The following is a 21,098-nucleotide window of genomic DNA, read 5'->3' as shown; positions in this document are numbered from 1 at the left end:
AAACATAAAAGTTTACTTAAATACCTGTACAAGCAGCAGTTTGCATAACACATATCTGCTGCCAATGGTACCTCATTGCCCACTGGGTGCCCAGCTCAGGCCCCACTGTTCTGACATGATCTGTAGAGCACACACATTTGCACCAAGTGGTGAATTTGGTCACTCACTTAAAGGGCTGGTTTCTGAAGATGAGTTAAACTCAAAAAACTGAGTAAAGTCAGTGCTTATTATCACATGGGTACTCAAGCCCAAAAGCAGCCTTGGTTGTGTCATAGGATGTAAAATCCTGCAGCACCACACACTTCTAGCGGCAGAGAGATAGCAGCTGTCTGGGAGGTAACTATTCCCTTCAGGTTAAATTAAATTTATGTTGGTTTAATTTAAGACAGTTGGGAACAGTTTTCAAGCTAAAATAATAAAAGCCATTCCTAAAGTGAAATAATGGATGGCAATAATATTGACATGTGGCAATAATAATAAAGATGTACTGCCCACTAAAGGATTTTTTTTTTTTAATGGAACCAAAAGAAGTTTCTATGTGGACTATAACCCAGAGGCCAATGAGTCTTAGGTATCCTTAAAAAGAGGGAACACTATCCTCAAACTCTCTGCTGGGATGCAGCAGGAATTCTGAAGCCCAGATTTTTTTTTTTTTTTTTTTTGCACTTTAACACAGAGGATGTTGAGGCAGGTTGACACTAAGCACGTGCTTTATTCACTGATTTTGTAGCTGGTGGCATACACCAAGTTCAAGGTTAACAGGAAAATTGTAGAAAGGATGCAGTTGGAGTCTTCAGGTGGCCATCCTCTCCTGGTGTCTGCTCCAGTGCAGCAGGGGATCACTGTCTGATCAACAACCACCCCCCAGTAAAATTATACCCTTTAGTAAAGCCTGCTCAAGTTGCCTTCCAGTGATCTTTGTCTGATGGCAATGCTGGCACTGGCTGGATTATGCTTGATTAAGTAGGATTAAGTACAATTTCGAATGTTGCGCGCTAATTGGTTGATACGCCTTGTATGAATTTTTAATCAGATATCACTTATCCTATATTAAAATTACTACTATAAACTCTTTATATGTAATATGTACTCATGGATCTAGAAGGCACCAAGTGGAAAGAGTGTGGGAACTTGAGTGCTGAATGATGTGAATTATAACTTGACAGCAACATGATGAAAAGGTAGAGGAGAAGAGCACAGGAGGATGGCTGAGGTATAGGAAGCCTTTTCCCAGGAAATATGGCATAAAAAGTTCACCCCTGGAAGGCTGTGAGGAAAAGAGCACTGGTGAAAGGGCCATATGAAAGGGGCTGCCTCAGCAGTCCTGAAGTAATTTTTAGTGAAAGGTTACAAGCAAAAAAGCCCCCTAAAAATTAGAAAACTTTTAGGAGTAGGCCAGTACAAACAATTGCACTGTGCAATATTTGGATAACCAGACCCCCTCTAAGCCTCATAAAAATTACATAAAAATAGTCAGTGGGATTTTGAGTATATCCTGCACTCCATGAACACACAGGGCTCCAAACTATCCCATTCATCTGGCACACAGAAATTGATGGGAAGGTCTGAGCTTTTATTTCCAAGTTTCATTGTTTGTATGATCTACCATAGGCAGGGAAGATTAAAGAATAAGGGAACGCCTAAATTTAGAAAGAACAAAGGAGAGCTCAATAGATGAATGCAAGTAATTGCATCAGGTGCAAAACCACAATTAGCGACATTATAATTACTGAAATTAAATATCAATTTATGTGAGTATGCACTATAACACTTCTGACAGCCTCAAACAATGTATGATAGCAAATAGAAGTGGGATGACAGCTCCCTAATTTGTAAAGTAGAACCATAGAACCCTTAAAGCTCACTTAAAGAATTTTATTCCGTAAGACACAAGGACAGGAAAGGTTTCAGTGCAAAGAGGATAAGTGACAATAAATGCCCAGTAAAACCATGCATACATCTGCAGCTATTAAGACACACAGCAGCTTTTCTAAAATACAAATGTAGTACATGAAGTAACAAACCCTGCAGCAGCACCATGGAAAACTTTGGTCTGAAGGAGAGAGTGGGAAGAAGAGAATTCCCTTTGGGATAGGACACACCTCGCTTTAGATGCTGCAGGCATACAGGTCGCATGCTAATTGTGTCTGTGTCTTCCTCTAGTCCACAGGGAGGAACAAGTGTCACCAGAGACAATCCTTACCATAGAGATATCCATTCAGCATGCCAGGTGGTGAGATAAATCCAGGTCATTTCTTTCCCTTACCAATTTTCATGAGAGAACTTTCCATCTCCTGGAGAATATTTTCTCCAGTATATCTCTCCAAGGCTGGCCCTTTAAGTGTGTGAGAGCTCTGCAGCCACAAGGCAGACATTTTTTTCCCTTCAAAACAGCTTCACTTTCCTCTCCCACCTCCCCTCTTTCCTCCTGGTGTTTAGGTCCTGTTTGCTAGCAGGATGGCTTTTTTTTTTTTTTCACCCCGTTGCTAGGTTGGTAGCCTAGTTTCCCAAGGAAAGGAAGCTTATGAGATCACACTGTCTGTGCAAGTGCCAGTCGATCCCTCCTAAATATTTTTTGAGCCTGTGAACTGAGTTTGATCAAACTTGACAGGGGATAGAAGTCTCAAAGGTTTGAGCTGCCTACAAGTGCTGTAGAAGTAGGCAGGCAGAGGAGAAGAAATGCTGGGAGTGCATCCACTGCAGAAATATTACTGCATTATTAGACACCAGAGAGTCCACATCGAAGACAGTCATTACCACCGAACTCCATGGGAGATACAATTTCACAGATTCAGCAGCTCACAAGATGACTTGATTAATATGAGCATGAGCAAAATGTTCTTCTCCCCTTCTTCTAGATCGCAAAGCTTCCAGTTGCAGAGCAGCAGGGGAGAGTGCAGAAATGACAGGCTGGTAGAGTGAATTCAGAGCTAATTGCTGCTCCTTCTCATGCCACTCCTCGTGTGGAACTCGACTTCCCTGTGACTCCGGTGCCCCTATTTGCGTGATCTGGTTCACACAAAGGATTAAATTGCACGGACTGAAGTCCTAAAGAGCAAGTCCTAAATTGCCGTGGGCTCTGCTGAGGAGGGTGAAGCTGCCTCATAATGGGCCATGGTTTCTAAGGGCAGCTCCATGATGAAGCATCCAGATCTGTGCTCCCGGCGCTGCTCGGCGTTGCAGTTGCTAACAGAGATCCATTTACCACGAGTGTGAGCTGGAACATGAGCTGAGGACCAGCAAAAGCTGTGAGCTGTGCCTGGTGCGTGGGCTGGCTCTCATTTGTTCCTGCTGTGGCTTTTCCTAGAAGTCAGGCGCCCCAGGACTGCCTGACTACTGAGCCTGAACAAAACCCTCGCAGTTCCTTGTTAACACTTGCTAGGGAGAAAAACAAGCTATTTGCACAGGTGGGATTCAAAGAGAAGTGGAAATCACTCGTCTTACAGAAAAAAAGAAATATGACCCACTAACCACAGCTGACATTAAAATAAAAACTGGGGAGTTGTGCAACTTTTTTGTGTTCAGTAAAATATTGATGTTTTCTTCTTCTCCTAAGCCTTCTAAGTATTGATGTGCCAGATATCTGATTTAGGTGGAGAGTGCAAATCACCAGCACCTAAAGAAAATGGAGGGAAGGTAATTAAATGAACTTCTGATGCACAGCAAAACAGGGGGCTTGTGAGCAGTGACTGACAATGCTGAAAACGGACTGGGATTTTGCAAGCAGGACAGATATTGCAACCTGCCCTGGACAGTCCAGCCAAGGGCACAGGCTGAAATTCACAGCCTGGAATGCTGCAGCACAGCACCTGCATGAGGCTGGGCTGCTACAACCTTCTGTAAGATGAGGCTTCTTCAGAGAGGGACGGGAGCCACAACTCTCCTGCACCCAGGGCTGAATGTTTTCTGTTACATAACAGACCTGTGAAGCGACACGGGAGCATCCTTTACCTATTATTTGTTGCTGTCATTTCAATCCAGGCATTTTTCTTCTGATGAAAGCTAAAAGGTAAAATAATTTTTTTGTAATTAATAAAGCCTATCTCCTCATGTAGCATTTTTCACAAATCTCAAAGATCTGAAAGTGCTGTTCCCATTTAATGGGCACTAGGAGTAAGGGTGAAGGAGATCAAGTGAAATGTCTTGGCAACAGAAAAAAAACCAAGTATTGCATCATGGCTCTAGTAAAAGGGACAAGGGCACCTATTAAGCCTCAATAAACAGCAAAGCTTAGGACAATTTTCTGACATACTGGATCCTTCAATGAGGCAGTGTGAAACTAATGTGACCAATGTTCCATGCTAACAAAATATGTTCTGTATTTTTCATCTGACAACAAAATTTAAGGATTTGTTAAAATATGGGAAACAAAATGAGGCAGCGCCTTTACAGGAATCATTCCTTTGCAAAAGGCAGCTCGTGCCAGAGACTGGAAAATTGAAAGTGCCCCAGGAGAACAGAGGAAGGGATAAAACCTCTTACACTACCCAGTCAAAATAAAATACATTAAAAGAAGCATAAATACCAAACTGACCATTTACTGCAAAACTTCTTGCACTTAAGGTACTACAATTGTCAGAAGTGCTACTATTAGAAGTCCTGACAAAGAGAGACTATACTAGACACATGGTTTGACTCTTGAAGACGTGCATTTGGCAGAATTAGACCATGTGCATAGCTGTATCTGAAGGAAACTTACTGACAGCCACTGCAGCAAAATAGGTATTTTAAGGGGATAAATCTGATAAAACAACTCTTATCACTATCAGTGATTGTTTCTTTCTTATGGTTACTAATGGTTTTTTTGGTTGGTTACTTGGTTTTTACTTTGGTTGACTGAGGTTCTGAGGTTTTCATTTGCTGCCTTGGGGAGCATCAGTTTGAATATCCAGTAGTTTCCAAAGTGTTAAAGAAATTGGTGGTATTAAAGTGGTATTAAAGGATGCACTGCCCATCCACTCTTGAGGCTGCTTCCTGGCAAAAAAAAGGTGCTCTGCAGATTTGATCTCTGATGCTTGAGAAATCTGGTAAGTTTTTCACAGTACTTAATAAATTGATATCCTGGACAAGAAATGTGAAGGTGCAAAGCACAATGGACACACAAAGCTCTTTGTACTTTGGTGGCATGAACCTGGAGTTCATATTGGGATAACATAAGGTAAAACTGAGCATTCAAAATCCTTACCTAGGCAGAATCCACATTGACTTCAGGGGATACATTTCCCAGAGAATGGCTGTGTAAAGAAGGTCAGGACTATTTGTTGGTCCCCTGCAGCAATGTTGTTTCTCTGAAGAGACTTCCAGCACCTGTGATCAGGGATTTATTACTGCCAGTGAGTACCAGCAATCAGGTGTTGGTCAGTCTCACCTTGACCTTCAGGAGGCTGTTTCCATCTTTTCTTCATATCAGCTTTGGAGATAAGCAAACAAAGAAACAAAATAAAACAAACAGTACAGCCTAAAGAGCTAAGGCACAAGCCATAGGCTGGGTTTCTGAGAATTTGATCCATTTAAACCTATTTCTTCAGTACCTCCTGAAAGGCAAAGTCTGTGCCAGCACAGTCTGCCCATTTGTTAGCAAACCCATAGTTCAGGAGCATGGGGTTTTGAGCAAAATCTTCAAACACAGACCCACCATGGGGATTTGGGGGGAAAGGAACAGCCAGTAACTCACCAGTAATAGTGCTGTTGTCACTCTCCCACATCATCTCCAGTTTCTCTTCTCACTGGTAGAACTGGGCAGCAGAAGGTCCTTAGCCCAAAGCAAATGAAAGCCCTTTCCTGTACTACCATTGCAATGGGCCCTGGGTTGAAACTCTCCCTCAAGAGAAGCTCCAACCAGCTGGAAGGACATTTGCCAACAGTGCAATTGATCTTCAGCTGCCTTTAGCCTAAAGAAACTCTTTCAGACATCTAAAATCGCATCTGATTTCATAACAGACTCCTCTGCAATCCCCACCACTTTGCCTGCTCTCAACCCTTCCCAAAAAAACCCAAGACCTAAACCAAAAAAAGCCCACCCAAACCCACTTGTGATGAAGAATGAAGTGGCTCAGAAGAATAAGCTGATTTGACACCTCCTCCTGCAAGTCCTGCCAGCCAACTCCTGCAACAGCCTTGCTCTGCAGCACTCTGCAAGCAGGATCTGCAGCTAAGGCAGGGGAGAGTGAAGAGGTGGAGGAGGGAGGGGGGAAGGCACAGAGGCTGCTCACATAGAAAGCCAGGGCTATTCCTGCTACCCGCCCTGGAGGCACCACTTCTGCATCAGGCGGGAGTATCAGAGGGAGAATCTGGCTTTCTGGATTTAACAAGCTCACTTTTCCTTTAATTGGGGCCCTCAGGCACTACTGTAGTCCACCTAATGGCACTAATCATTAATGAATCTGCTTGGTGAATAGAAAGGCTGAACTGTTCTCTCTCTCCTTAGGTTGTCAGCCCTTCTTACAGAAGTTAGTGGGTTTCACTGGGCAGGACAGCAACTGCACAGATTTTAAAAGGACCCTGGAGAGGAAAGGGCTGGAAGTGCCACTGATCCATTCATGCCTGGATTGTGCAAATGAGCCAAGGACCATCAGTAACTGGCTGCTTCCTCTGAGATGTAAATAGAGGCACGAAAAAGTCCTGTCAGAAATGGATACTGCACCTTATTTCATACCATGCCTCCCTGCTCCCTCCACAAGCATCAACCAGTTTGTGCTCACTACCACTCAGATTTTTCCTCAGTTTTGTGTGTCCTGGCTCAAGCTTTTGCTCCCAGCACAGGCCCACTCCATCTCCCTGTTACAGCCTTTGAACAGATGGGAAAAGGTCTCTTTTTTTTTTCTTTTTTTTTTTCTTTTTTTTTTTTCTTTGCCCTTAAAGCAAAAATAATTGACCGCCACCAGCTCAGCCCAGTGCCGGCAGGGTCTCGCCTGCCGTGTCGGAGGGCAGCCCGAGCCGGGCCAAGGTGCAGCTCTCCCTGCAGGGCTCAGCCAGGCTGCTAAAAGGGAGAGGCAGGGAGGCAGCGGGAGAGCAGCCGCAGGCCAAGCACGGGTGCATCCAGCGCTGCCGGGGAAGAAGGAGCCAGCGCTCTGCAGCCCTCCGGGGACTGAGGGGCTGCGGTTGCTCAGTCGGAGCTGGGAATAGGAATTAGGGCAGGCAGAGCCGCAATGGCTGCAACTCTTCCTGATTATCCAGCCAGCTAGAAATAAATACACTGGCTTGTCTTTTGTTTCAGCTGCGGGTTTTTTCCCTGTTGATCTGCATTTATGTTTTGTTGGGTTTTTTTTTTCCTTTATGCATGCGTATGTGAGCATTTTCTTTTAAGCAGGAGAGATAATTTTACTGTGGTCACTGTCAAGGTTTAAACGCCCTTCTGTTGCGTTTTTCCCCTCTCCAGTTCACCAGCTCACGTTTGCCCGGGAGTTAAGAAGGGATGTTAGAGGCTTGAGCCTCTTCCAGCTCTTGCTACAGCAGCCGCTGCCTGGGGCAGCGGGACCAGCCTGGCAAGAGGCAGCCCAGCCTTTCCCGCAGCCTCTACAAACCCTACAGGTGCAAGGCGGCAGGAGGCAAGTCCAGTACACTCAGTCCTTTTCTGGGACTTGGCGGAGGGCTCGTGTTTCCTTGCCCACACAACATGGCAAGGCAGAGCAACCATCCATCCCTGCGGTGGAGAAAATTAAATACGTAAAATCAACCTTTGCGCTCAGGCTTCAGAAACGGCCCTTGAAAGGAGCAGAAAAGGGAACAACCAATGCCTGGCGCATTGGGGAGCTCTTGTAAAATGAAAGGGTGGGAGGGAAGGGGGAGTTTGTTGGCTACTCGTGCTCCCCGAAAAAAGCCACGGAGCTGCCGGCGGGAAGAGCCTCGCTTGCCAGCGTGTCCAGGGGGAGCTGAGCCGGCGGGACCGGGCTTTGCTGCCCTCCCTGCCGCCTGTGCGGGAAATCCCGGGCTGCAATGCAGGCCAGTGCATCCCGGCTAGCTCGGCAGGCCTGTGCCCCGGGGAGGAGCGCCCGACAATTATTAGCCCCAAACAGGAGGGTCCGGGAGGAGACAGAAGGGAGGAAAGGGGCCCGGGAGCGACCACCGGGCACCCTCCCCACCCGCTCCGCTGTTTTTCACTGGTTTGCCGCCGTTAATTATTCCCCTCAACGGAGGGTTAATTGGGGGATGTGCTAATTACGGAGAGATTATTCATTAGTAATTGAACTTCACACGAAGATAACGCGAGTCCGCTAATGAGCTGGAAATCGCCCCCTTATTCGGGCGTTTCAGCTTTCTTCTGTGGGGTGAGGGAAAGCTGGCAGGCTCCCTTCCGACGGACGGGCACCGTCCGGCAGCCGGGAAGGCGGGGGCGGCGGCGGGAGCGCCCCGAAGCCGAGCCGGGGACGCCGGCAGAGGCGGGACCGGCGCCCGGGCACCCCGGGGCGGAGCGGGGCGCGCTGCCGGCCGGCGGCGGGGTCCCCGGGGCCCAGCCGGGACTGACAGCAAGCTGCGGAGCCCCTGGCACCCCAGCAAGGGCTTCCTCTCCCCTCTCTCCTCGGCATCTGGCATTTCGTGCTACAGGAAACCATAACAGCAGCGCCTGACCTCATGAATACAGAGATGTGCACAGAAAAATCAATTTAGGTCTAGATCCTCTGTGGGGAGGGAAAATAACCCGAACCATTTAAACAAAGCTCTGCTCTCCAGGGTTTTCCTTTTTCTTTGGTGGTGGTGGGGATTGAATCTAGAGGGAGGCCAAAGTAAAACGAAATTGAAGCAGACCTGTGTCTGCCGAAGCGAGGCTGAGCTCTACAAAGCCCCCCCCAACACACGCATAATGTATTTTATCATTAAAAAATCAACATTGCTTCCAGTGGTAAAGGCGCCTGACTCCAGTTCCCGAGCACATTCGTTGCTGGGATTCAATCCGTTTGGGAAATGCAGATTGGCTTGCGACCCACTGTTTGATTTATGAACTGTTACATTTGTTATTGCTTACACATTACATTGCGGACCTTGGGAAAGGAGGGAGCAGGGAGAGGGGGCGAAGGAGAGACTCTGCCACCCTACACATTGGCAAAAGACAGCTATCGCACAGGCGACGGCTCCCCGGCGGAATAAATCACCTCGCACCAACTCGTGGTCCCTACCTCCCCATCGCCCACTCGCCCACCCACCCCCGATCGCCAGCTGGGCTCTCCTCTTAAAAGTAAAAAGGACGTGTTCACTATTTGATGTGTATTTCTTTATAAAGGCATCAGGCGTCTATAAATAGCCGAGGTTAGAGCAGCTTCTGCTGCGAAATCAATACCCCGTCCCCCCTTCCCCTTGCTCCTTCGGCTGAGCTGCCTTATTAATTATGAAAGGGCTCCTCTGCGCCCCGGCTCCGGCTCCGCAGCCTCCTCCCCCTTAATGGTGGTGCTGCCTTCCCTCCCTCCCTCGGCCGGGCTGGGCAGCGCTCCGCGCCCGCGGGAGATCCGCGCCGCCGCCCCCGGCCGGCCCGGAACGCGGGGGGGCTGCGCTTCCCGGCTTCAGGGGCAGGAGGAGGAGGAGGAGGAGGGTGGGAGGATTTACAGCACATTTATAAGGAGCAAAAGAAGGGGGAAAATAAAAAGAGAGGAAAAAAAAGAAAAAAAAAGAGAGAGAGAGAAAGGCTTCGACTAAGCGATTGAGGCACCCTGTCCTTGTTTGAACTGAAATTGCCGTGTTCGTCAAGGGATGGGTTCAAGATTTAGACTTCCTTGCCTTAAAAGCCCGGTCCTTTCCAAGATACTCTAGGTATATTTTATAAAAAGGACGACACCCTCATTTCAAACAATAATTTTTATTTTATACTTCTGTCTATACTTTGTAGCAAATCTTTTTTTGTTATTTTTTGCTGAATTGACTTTATAATAAACTTTTGTTTAAATTACATTTTTCTTCTCTTTTAAAATCAAGGCTCTTTTTTTTTTTTTCAAAATCATTTTGCTGTTGTTATATTTTTTTCCCTTTAGGTTTACATTTAAGCCCCCTTTTTGTGATCTCTACTGTTGGATATTCAGGTATTTTACTGTTATGTGTAACATCTAAAACAAAGAGGAGGAAAAAATTAAAGGCAGTGAATTCGGAAAGATGCCTTCGAACAGCAAGTAAAGATAAACTCTCAGAGATGTTAGCAGCATTCCTTCATTCCTCCGGGCATTTAGATACGTCTTTCTTTCTCTTGCTCCTTCTTTCCTTAGCTGTTCGTTTCCCTCTCTTTCTCTCCCTCTCTCGCTCTCTTTTCCCCTTGAGGAAAAATGTTCTTTTTTATAGATTTTTAATTTTTTTTTTCCAGTGGAATGACCAAAAAAAACAAGCGACTGTGGAGGAAAGATGAGAGATTGTGAATTATTCACCATATGCTTCACACGTGGACATCTACCTTGGATTTCTCGCCAGTGCCTTTTCCTGTCTGCGGTTTTTGTTCTCGCCTCGCACACTGCCACATTTTTAGCGGAGCCCGTGGCTCGCCGGGAGGTACCCGGCCGGTTACAGCCTTAGCAGTGGGTGGCCCAGAGCCGTTCCTGAGATTGCATTTGCACAACGAGGGCTCGAGTTAGTTTCTTTATATTTTTTCTCTATTTTTGATTCGAAGCGATAGTAAAGCTGAGGTCCGATTTGGGCTGCGCGCCGCTGCCTGTTTGGTAAGATTTGGCAAATAAAACACAAAAAAAAAAAAAAAAAAAAGGAGGAAAAAAAAAAAGGGAGAACGCTTCCACAGTCCTACATGGGTGTTTCACCATCATCAGCCACCACCACCACCATCATCATCATCATCAACCACAGAAAAGCACAACGTCCCCAAAGCAACGGATGGACACTTCCTCTATAGATCCAGCACATGGAGAGGGTGTGGGTGTGAGTGTGCTCCTCGCCCCCCTAGAAAGGCAGCCAGGTCACTAGGGCGGCCCACAGAGCCGCCAGCAGCAGGGGCAAGGCCGGCGGCAGCAGGGACGGCGCCGCGCCGCTGCCGCCTCCGCACAGTTCAAATAAGCTGCCTTGGAAATCGAGGTTTTTGGATTCCCGTCTCAATTTCTCCCAGAGGTCTGTCGCTCCTTCCTGGCAATCGGTGAGCGCTGTGAGGGTGCAGGCGTGGAAATCATCCCAGTACCTGCAGGAAGGGAGAGCAGCCGGCGTCAGAACAGGCAGGCACCCACCTTCCCGGGGAGGGGGCCCGCCCCTCGGGCCCGCCGCCCCCTCCTCCCGCGGCGGAGCCAGCCGGGCATGCCTGGAAGGGAGGCTGGGCCGGCGGGGAGGAGCCGCTGGACGAGGATTCGGGGTCCCCCCCATCCCCAACCCCGCCTTCGGCACCAGCCCTGTCAGGGTGCTGCGAAATCGCTCTGCCGGCTCCCTGGCGGAGGGGTCTCTGCCTGACGGGAGGAGGGGACCTGTCCCCCCCGGCTGCCAGAGCCAGCCCAGGGGCCCGCGGGCTCGTCCCGGGGCTTTCTCGTCACCGGTGGGAGCGGGCTGGGGAGATGGGGGTGGGAAAGGCACCCCCTCGGGTGCGGCGGGCAGAAACCCTCGGGGGGGATTCCCCGGGGCGGGGAAAGGCCCTTACTGCGGGAAAAGCTCAAGGAGGAAGAGAAGGAGAAGCAGGAAGGGTAGGAGAAGGAAGAAGGAGCATCTTCCGCTTCTGGGCGCCTCGCACCGACCCGCAGCAGGGCAGCGGGAGCGACCCCTGATCCGTGGCCAGGGATCTAAAGCCAGGGAAGAGATTCCATTTCCTAGGATAATTTCCAGCTATTCGCACAAATTTTCCTCTTTTTTTTTTTTTTTTTTTTTCTTCCTAATTACTTTCTTCACGGGGACTGGACCGGCGTTTGTCGCCGGGGCAGGCACCCGTCGTCCCATGGACCGCATAGGGAGGGTACTGGAGGATCTTTCCTCTCCATGTCTGAGTTACCGAAAATCACCCCGAATCTGCCTTCTATTTCCCCCATGCCTCAAGGCAGACGTCTGCGAAACTGGGTCTTGATTTTCTTTCTTCTCTTTTTTTTTTTTCCCCAAAGTAGTCCTGCTGCCTCTAATTTATGAGCACTCTAAGCTGGTTGTAGACTCCCAATGTTTGCTACATTTGTAATAAATAATGAGATACTGAGAAGCCAGAGTCTGAGAGTGTGCCTCTCCTGCAGTATTTCTGCTGTAATTGCATCTCCCAAAGGAAAATTAAATCTTTCACCATCTTCTTTCAATACACATCCCAGCACAGGGTGAAGGCAATCGGATGGTGGGAGGTGGTCGGGAAAAGGGTCTTTCTTGGAAAAGAGTTATTTTTAGAGATCAGGATCACATCTGGTCTGGCACTCGAGGGTACAAGATACCAAATCAGAACGCTGCTGCCCACGGGTATTTATTTCTGTTGCAGGACACAAAGTAAACCGCAGCCCAGCATTTACAGAGAGGTGCCAGCCTTTTTAGGTGTTTGACTCAGAAATACCTAGGTAGAGAGAGAGGAGTGTTACAGAGTCTCTTCACACTTCTTTTTCCTTTCCTTTCCTTTCCTTTCCTTTCCTTTCCTTTCCTTTCCTTTCCTTTCCTTTCCTTTCCTTTCCTTTCCTTTCCTTTCCTTTCCTTTCCTTTCCTTTCCTTTCCTTTCCTTTCCTTTCCTTTCCTTTCCTTTCCTTTCCTTTCCTTTCCTTTCCTTTCCTTTCCTTTCCTCTTCCCATTTCATGTCTTTTGTTTCCTGATTTTTGCGGAGCAAAATAAAACCCCACAACTATTCCAAACTTATTTATGTCTCAAGATACTCTCTCGTTTCTAAAGATTACTCTTTTTTCTTTTTTTTTTTTTGTTTTCTTTTTTTTTTTAACGGGGGATTTTGCACCGAGAAACAGGCAAAACACCCTGTGTTGCAACCGCTCTTTTCCTCTTTCTTTTCTTTTTTTTTTTTTTTTTTTTTTTTTTTTTTTTTTTTAATATATGTGGTTTGGGTTTGGGGTTTTTTGTTTTGTTGTTTTGTGGCGGCTTTTTCCTTTTTCCTCCCAGACATTTCGAAAATGTTCGTGTTTTCCTCTCCTCTTAATATTTTTGTTGCTGTTGTTGTTGTTATTGCTTTTGTCATTATTATTACTATTATTACAATTATTATTTTACTCCCCTTTATCGTTGCCCTTTCCTTCTTGTGCCCTCTGTGCCAGGAGCAGGGCGAAACTGGGGGCAAATGGGTTTTCCCGGGACCATGGAGGTGGCAGAAGAGAGCTGGCGCTGGGACGGCCGCCTCCCTGCCGCTGGGCGATTCATATCGTGACAGGGCTCTTCCCTTTTTAATTACGTTTTGTTTTCCGAGGAGCAGCCTCCCCAGCTCCGGCTGTGCCCGGCCAGGGTGGGCAGCCTCGCCTCGGCCTCGGGGGGAGCCCGGAGCCCGGCGGTGAGCGTGTCCCACAGGCAGCAACAGGGAAAGGGATAACGATGCCCGGGCAGCTAATGTCAGCACCCCAGAGCAGATCGGGGGAAGGGAAAGAATATGAAAGAGGAGCTAAGTAGGGAAAAGAAAAAAAAAAAAAACAAAAACAAACAACCAAGAAAACAAACCAGAAAATAAAACACCTCAGATTCACGGAGGGAAAAAAAAAAAAAAAAAAAAAGACGTTGTAAAAATTCCCGCCAGACTTCGCTGCTCCCCAAGCCCGGCCTGTCCCCGTGGCAGTGAGCTTGGAGGGACCCTGGAGCGGAGATCCCAACCCCAAAGCGTAACCCCCGCGTTGCTTGCGTTCCTTCCCTCCTTCCCGCCACCATCCAGCCTCGCCCGCCTCGCCCAGCCCCGGGTGACCCCCATTCTCCCCCCGCGACCCGAAGAAGAGAGGAAAGACCTACGCGCAGATCGTTTGCAGATTTCTCTTGTCGTCCAGGTCCTGCGGGTAGTTGGCCATGTTATCGCCCAGCCGCAGCAAACAATCCGAGAAGCCCCTAAAGACCGCATCGCACCGCCCCGCCGCTCTCACCGCCTGCACCAGGTACGCTGCGGGGGCAGGGGCACAGGTCAGCGCCGCCGCCCCCGGCCCCGCTCGCCTCTGCCCTTCTCCTCCCCCGCCCGCCCCCAGCCCTTGCTAAAAGCGCGACCTGGGGCAGCAGAGGGGCGCTGGGACCGAGCCGGGCTCGCCATCGGCCGCTCGAGGAGGTGAGCCAGGGGCTCTTCGCCCTTTTCTTTTTTAGTACCGGAGGGTTCGGTGTCTGTGGATTAGCGACGTTGCTTTCATTAATTTTTTTTTCCTTTTTTTTTTTTTCCCTCCATTTTTTTCTCTAAGGGGAGAGGAGGAGGGGAGGTGAAGATGCGCTGCCTGCTTCTCCCCGGACTTGATCCTTTGTTAGAAAATTCCTCCTGGAAGCAGCAGGAGCGTTTCTCCGTACAAACGCAGGCGCACGTACACGCACACGCTCCCTATTGCCCAGGTCGCTGGGCAAACACCGTGCAAGGCGCAGCGGGAAAAAAATTAAATTAAAAATAGTAATAATTAAAAAAAATCACTAGAAAGAGCTGCGTCTTGCGCCTATCGCCTCTATCTCTGCGATAGAGACACTCAAAGAAGGGACCGCGACATCACTTAGCCAGCGGCGGGGGTGCCGACCCGGCCATGCCTGTGCTTGGGGCGGCAGGGCGGGACCGGGCCAGGGTGAGCCCCGCTCCCCCAAACCTGCCGGGCAGCCCAGGCATCCCCCGGGATGGCTCTGGCCAAGGGCATTCGCTTCAGCACAACAGGAACCAACACAAGAACAGCCGCCTGCAAACGCGGGAAGAAAATGAGTTACGGGCTCCTCCTGCGTGCCCCGAGAGGACACGGCACGGGATGGGACACGGGACCCGAGGCAGGCCTGTGCCCCCCCGCGGCATCCCGCACACGGGGTACCCGGGCACGGCGAGGCGCTGGCTGCCCGCCGCTCTCCTGCCCGTGGCGGGAGCTGGGGACGCTGCGGTGTCCCCGGGCCTGGGGAATGTCGCTGCGGCCAGCGGGGGCGGGAAGGGGCTTCCCCCGTCCCTTGAGGAGGAGCCCCTTGCCGCCCACACCGTCGGGCGTCGGGAGGGGACACCGCCCGCGCCGTGTCCCCAGGGAATGGCTGTGACACCCCACGGGGGGTGTGTGTGTGTTTCCTTGCCGGGTACAGGTTACAAGCTAAATGGCTGACTCCAAAAGAGACTGTTTCAACCCAAATCCTCCTCTTGCCGTTTGATTCATCACTAACATGACTTGGTGGCCACTCCCCTCTACACACACACACACACGCACACCAGCACCAGCCGCCACCTCAAACCCCCAGCAGGCTCCAGACATTGGCTACGATAGGGGAAAAAAAAAAAAAAAGAAAAAAACCCCAGGCAAACAAATAGAGAAGAACCGAAGACCATCCCGATGGTAAAACCATGTCCTATAAAACCCGCGCCATCTCTCTCCCAGCAGCTACAGCCGAGGGGGAGTTGCCACGAATTTCTGCAAAAAAAGTGTCGGGCTGAGCTAAAAATCCGGGGTTCGGAGAGGAGCCCTGCCCCAGGTTGGGGCCGGGGGACAGGGGGTGGCGGGGGTCACCTTTGGGACCAGTGGTGAGCCGAGCATCCCTCGCCCCCGAGGGACAGCCTGGCCCTGTCTGCCCGTGCCGCTGCCTCCGCACGGGGTATCCCCGGTTCTAAGCTGCCCCAAACCCCGCCAATAAATTTAAAAAAAAAAATATAAAAGGAAGGGGGGAAAAAAAGGAAAAAAGCAAAAGCGGATAGACACGGTTCCTGTCTGGTTCAAAGACAACGGGATTTCTCATGAACTGGGTCGCTTGTGCCTTGCCGTTGCCACGACCTTCCAGAGCCCGCACCCATCCAAAGACAGCAGTGTGCAGCAATGTGCAATGCAGCAGGACCGCAGGAGCCCTCCGTGACGGACCGGGCCCCCTCCCGAAACACATTCCCCGTTCTCCCAGTCCTGAGACTGGTCTATCCCTCCTGTCCCTTCCGCAGAGACTTAGCCCACCCCAGCCCCCAGCTCGGTCATCTCCCAAAATGTCAGGGATTTCGGACAGCTCCAATCTCCTATGCTTAAATCCCAAATAAATAAATAAATAAATAAATAAATAAATAAATAAATCCCCCCGCCCGCGGCCCCCCCCCCCTTTTTTTTTTCTTTTTTTTTCTTCCTTTTTTTTTTTTTTTTTTAAGTCCCGGTGCATAGACATTTTGGGAACGAGCCGAGCATCCATTTCACACGAGCCTTTACCGGGGACGGGGCAAAGCCAGTGGCCCTTCGCAAACCCCACACCGGCAAACAGAAGCTGATTCCGGGGGTGGGGAGGTGTGGAGGAGGTGGGGGGAAGGTTACCCTAAATACCGAAGGAGGAGCAGAGAGGAGAAGAGCCCTCCACGAGCTTCAAAGCTGTCCCCTTTCAGGGCACCGCAAAGCCACCGCAACGCCACCATCCCCACGGTGTGCAGCAGTATTTGGGGGTAACTTTCCAAACGACTGCTCATGCTCATGCCAGCCCGGGAACGGCATTTCCCAGCGACTCTAGCTGCCTTTTGAAATTTGAAATAAAATCCATCCTCGGCTGAACCAAATAAACACAACAGAAAGAAAATCTTCCTCCTCCTCCAAATGAATGAACGAACACACAAACAAAAATTGCAAGGATTGAAATTAAGGATAACATCCAAATAAAGCCTTCCCCCTTCTCTCTGTGACAGTACAAAAACTGGCCCTGTGAAGTGTTCAGCCTTATTTAAAATGGAATTGTAATACGAATGTAGGGGTTTGCATCATTTAACCACATTTCCCAGAGGTTAACATTTCTCTGCACTATTTCTTCTCTCCCCCCCCCCCCCATTAGATGAATAAATATTCAAGGGGTTTTTTGCCTCCCTTTCTAATTCTCCCCTCCTTTTAATTTTTTTCCCTCTTCTTTCTTTGTTACCCATAAAATTCTGCAGAGGTTTCTGGAGAGGAGTGTGACCGATCAAAAGGATCTCTAAATAGCAATGCCGAGCTTTTTTTTAAAATTGTATCAGAATTCCTTTGCAGGAAAATATTTTCAAAGGGCTCTTCACACCTGACAGTCTAGATAATAAAAGACGTGCTTTAATCCCCCTTTCATTTAAACCTTATTTTGGATCATGCTCGGGAATCTACATATCCAGTAGTAATCTTTAAAATTTGCCTATATAGCATCAAGGTGGTCATTAACTTGGAGATTGTTTAATGTCCGTAACTAAAAAAAAATCTCATGAAAGAAACGTATAAAATGAACCCGAGAGCAAACCAACAAAAGCAACCAGCGAAACCCCAAGATATTGAACAAAACCGGCAACAAGCACACAAAATACACACCGGCATGGAAAGAAACCTGGTCTATTTTAAGTAACAGCATATATAGAATTTTTTTGGACCTGCTCGATTTTTGACAGGTCTTCTCCAAACACAAAATTAACGACTGGGCGGTGGGACTCCGCGATTTTTAAAAGTAATTTTTATTTGTTTAATCACTGCATTCGAGTTGATTATTTCCTTTAATTTAGTGATGGGTTTTCTTTGGTTTCAAGATGCTCTACAAATGGGAAAACGTTCTGGTTCCCAAAGGGAAACCTTCTCTTGTCCCCCTGATTTTCTGCAAAAAAACTTTCCAGCTAGATCTCTCGCAAGACATTTTGTGCCCGTTCTAATTTATCTGTCCCTCGGGGAGAGGAGGAAAATTTCTTAGCACCGGAGCCACCAAACTGTAAGTGGAAGGGAACGAAGGGAACATCCGAAACCCAGATACAAACGCAACCGTTCGTGGCGACCGAGAGAAAAGGAGGGAAAGAAGGAAGAAGAGGCGGAGGGAAAATAAAAAGCGAAGTATGAGTGAGCATGCACCGCTTTAGGAAAACGAAAACCAAAAGTGGTTTACGAGAAATCAGAAAGCGTCTCCCTTTCCTGCGGGCTCCCCTGCCTTGACAGCGTGCCGGAACGCGAAGCTGCCGCCGCGAAGGGAGCGCGGGGAGCGGGGAGCGGGGTCCCGCACCGACCGCGCGGGTTATCCCGGCGCTCCGCTCCTGCATGCATCAGCCGGGCTGGGGCGCGCACAACTTGACACGGAATTTGGCAGTCCACTTACCTATCTGTACAGCAAGGATCAGAGAAATATAACTGCCGTTCAACTTAAGTCCCATCCTACATTTAGTAAAACCATTTGCGGCTGCAGATCTTTAAATAGTTACTTTGGAGAACGTGGGGGAAAGCTGAAAAATAGACATTGCCAACAAGTTCCGAGCAGCGGAGGACTTTGCAGACAAGGGGGGGAGACAAGAGGAGAAGGAGAGGAAGAGGGAGGCAGCGGGAGAGGGCGAGGAAGGCTGGCTGGGAATGGTTCGCTCCATTAGGAGGGGGCGGAGGAAGTACAGCCTCACGCCCACCACCGGCCCTGACGTGGGGGGATGACACCGGCCGGGTTTTTTTCCCCTATTCTTATTTTTTTTTTTCTTATAAATGTGCACCTTGGAAGAGGAGCGCCATTTATAGGCATCACAGGCTGGATTTACGCGCTCTCCCCGTGTCCCCCCGCCCCATAAATCGCCGAGAAACTCCCCCCCCCGCTCCCCGCGTTCCTCCGGCCCCGTGTGGCGGCGATGGGGGCGGCAGCCGGGACCGTCCCCCCGGGGCGGGAGCGCTGCGGGGGCGGGAGGGGACACACAGACACACAGGCACAGACACACAGACACGCACACGGAGGAGCCGCCCCCCGGGGGTGGGGATAGCACGGCAGAGCCCCCCCGCCCCCGGGGCCGCCCCGTCGGGGCTGGCCGGGCCGGCCCCCGCGCTGCGCAGCGTGCAGGGGACAGGGACGCGCGGGGGTCCCCTCCCCCTGCCCGCCCCTCCCCCACCATGACGTCACCCTCGGGCTGAGGTTTGGGGGGAGCGGGGAAGGAGGGGGGCTGGTCTCTCCCGGCCTTTTCGCTGGTGCTCGATCCCGGCCGCGGCGGCAGCCTGGCGGTGGCACCGCAGAGGGTGGCGTGGCCAACGGGGTCACGCGTGGGACAGCCCGGGGGATCGCGGTGGGGCTGCCCCGCGGCGGGGACCGTGGCACCCAGCCATGGCACCCCATCCTCTGGCGTGTGATGGGGCTGCGTGCAGGGTGTGGGGCCCCCGAGGCTCCGGTGAGCCCTGCCGGGGATAAGGCTCCTTCTGGGCTACTCCGTCACCCGGGCACCCTCCCGGGACCGTCCGCAAGGCCATCCCCTCCAGCAGCACGAGAGGAACCCCAAGATGCCAGCACCTTCTCCCAGCGCAAAGTAATCAGACAAAACCCCCTGCAGCCTTCTCCCGTGGCTCTTGCACTGCACAGTTTTCCCCCTGCCCAGCTCAGCCCTGACCCTCATCACCCATCGCCAGGAGCCAGAGGGGGGCTCGTAGGAGTGAAAGTTACTGTTGGCTCCCATTCCTCCCAGCTGCCCCCAGTTTGCAGTTCCAGCGTGCTGCCTGCGCTGCAGGGTCCCTCTCTTTTACAAACCACTCGTGCCAATATTCAGACCTGAATGACAGAGAGACAGCAGCTGCCAGGCCGGGTACCCACGGCTCCCATGGGCTGCAAATGCAGCCAGCCGGCAAGGAGAGGGATTGCAGGGGGTTAAATGACAGTGCAGCTAAGAGTAAAGAAACTGGAGGGCAAGAGGGAAAGCTTCCTTGCTGAGAGCTCCATTCACAAAATAGGGCTGGTGAATGCCACTGCCTCTTTAGGTCTCCCTAATGTGTGCAGTGGCAGCCTGCATGGGCATCCCCTCAAAGCCACCATGGGCCCCCAAGCTCTGTTTCTCCAGCTCAAAGGCAAGGGTAATTTTGGGTAACTATGCCAGCCATCAGCCTGGCCCTGCAGATGAAAAACGCTGGCTTGCCACCTCTGTGCCTTCCCATAATTTCCTTTAGATCCACCTTTTCTTCCTATTTATAGATTTCCACTATGGACAGAGAGAAGAAGAATTAGAGGACAGAGCTGGCTGAAAACTAATCTGAGGAATTAAAAAAAAAAAAAAAAAAGGGTTCATTTTCAGTCAGCTCTCAGAGCCAGCTCAGCACGTGGGCACATGGTAGTGAATGAATGAAGTGCAAGGCACAGGCCAGGGGCTGTGTCCCCTGGCAGCTTGCCCTTCCATTCACTCCACCATAAAGCTGTAGCCCACAGTAGGGTTGTCCTGTACACCCTCCTGAAGACATTGGCAATGTCAAGGAGGCAAAGGCTAAGCTCTGCAATATGCACAAAATTCTCCTTCAAAGTAGGAAAAGTTTTAAGATGAAGCTGAGGCAAAACACTTTTTCCCAGGTCTTTGCTGCTGTGGTGAAGAGGGATTTTATAACGCATAAGAGAGATTGAAGCAGTTATCAAAATGTGGAGCCCTGTCCTTTTACCCAGAGGGATGGGTTTGATAGCCCAAAAGACCTTTTATATCTCACAGTTGGTGCATTATCAGCACAAAAAAGGAAGAGGATGAAAGGAGCGTTTGTTGAGGTACATGGGCATAAACATTGGACTTTTCAGGTCTTGGCAGCTTGGCCATTTATGGCTGTGTTTGCTGCTTAGAAGGACAGGACACCTTTGCAGGAGCACCAGATTGTGGAGGCTGCAGCCAGAGGAATTTTTCATTTTACTTCTCTGCCCTACTGATAACTGTATTGGTTTATTGGTTTATTATTTCTTATAGATTTATAAACATATCTGCTAGGGTTTTGACTGTTCCTCTTTTTTTCTCAAGGCAGACAAGCTATAGCTTCAGGTTAAAGGCTGGGCTGGCTCCAAGAAGCTTGGATTGAATATTACACTCTGCAAATCTGCTTTGGAATTAACTTTGGGGCAGTTTCCAATACACAATCAGGAAGAGTTTAATATCTGGCTTTTGATATGTCTATCACTGCCGAAATGACTGTAGCCTCTGGCAATCTGGCCACAAGTCTCATAAGAACAGGCATTTCTAGGGGATTTCTGGCCAAGCAACAACAAAAAGAGATCTCACAGCTTGAGGCATCAATTACAGAGGAGAAAAGGGTCTGGCCAAATTCCTCTAAATGTTCTTGACTTTTGTGGCAGTCCAGATCTGTCTGAAATTCAAGCCTGACTCCAGTCTTACCACCTTCCCTGCCCCAGGAAGGGGCCCACTGCACTATAGATTCTGA

The 21,098-nt window shown here is 49.8% G+C and overlaps 1 protein-coding gene across 4 annotated transcripts; it reads right to left on the bottom strand.

Annotated features, from left to right (window-relative positions):
- Positions 1 to 1,860: 1,860 nt before the first annotated feature.
- Positions 1,861 to 18,718, bottom strand: LOC129128325 (neuritin). Of its 4 annotated transcripts, none has more exons than XM_077181071.1 (6): positions 18,052 to 18,718; positions 13,801 to 13,945; positions 5,675 to 11,098; positions 5,186 to 5,410; positions 3,952 to 4,002; positions 1,861 to 3,616 (listed from the first exon to the last, which is right to left on the bottom strand). In XM_077181071.1, the coding sequence occupies exons 1-3, from the start codon at positions 18,104 to 18,106 to the stop codon at positions 10,867 to 10,869; spliced, it is 432 nt and encodes a 143-aa protein (XP_077037186.1). In that variant the 5' UTR covers positions 18,107 to 18,718; the 3' UTR covers positions 1,861 to 3,616; positions 3,952 to 4,002; positions 5,186 to 5,410; positions 5,675 to 10,866. The 4 variants fall into 4 exon arrangements, with proteins under 4 accessions (XP_077037186.1, XP_077037197.1, XP_077037208.1 ...); XM_077181082.1 differs by having other exon boundaries at positions 10,370 to 11,098; XM_077181093.1 differs by having other exon boundaries at positions 5,186 to 5,307; positions 10,370 to 11,098.
- Positions 18,719 to 21,098: the final 2,380 nt, after the last annotated feature.

This window comes from Agelaius phoeniceus, chromosome 1 (assembly GCF_051311805.1).
Source record: "Agelaius phoeniceus isolate bAgePho1 chromosome 1, bAgePho1.hap1, whole genome shotgun sequence".
Taxonomy (NCBI): Eukaryota; Metazoa; Chordata; class Aves; order Passeriformes; family Icteridae; genus Agelaius; species Agelaius phoeniceus.
This window is presented reverse-complemented; position numbering and strand designations above follow the sequence as displayed.

Coding starts and splice junctions, on each gene's coding strand:
- LOC129128325 (XM_077181071.1), bottom strand. CDS start 18,106: ATGGGACTTAAGTTGAACGGCAGTTATATTTCTCTGATCCTTGCTGTA. Junction 13,946..18,051: donor GATCCTTGCTGTACAGATAG/GTAAGTGGACTG, acceptor CTGCCCCCGCAG/CGTACCTGGTGCAGGCGGTG. Junction 11,099..13,800: donor AATCTGCAAACGATCTGCGC/GTAGGTCTTTCC, acceptor CCCTTCCTGCAG/GTACTGGGATGATTTCCACG.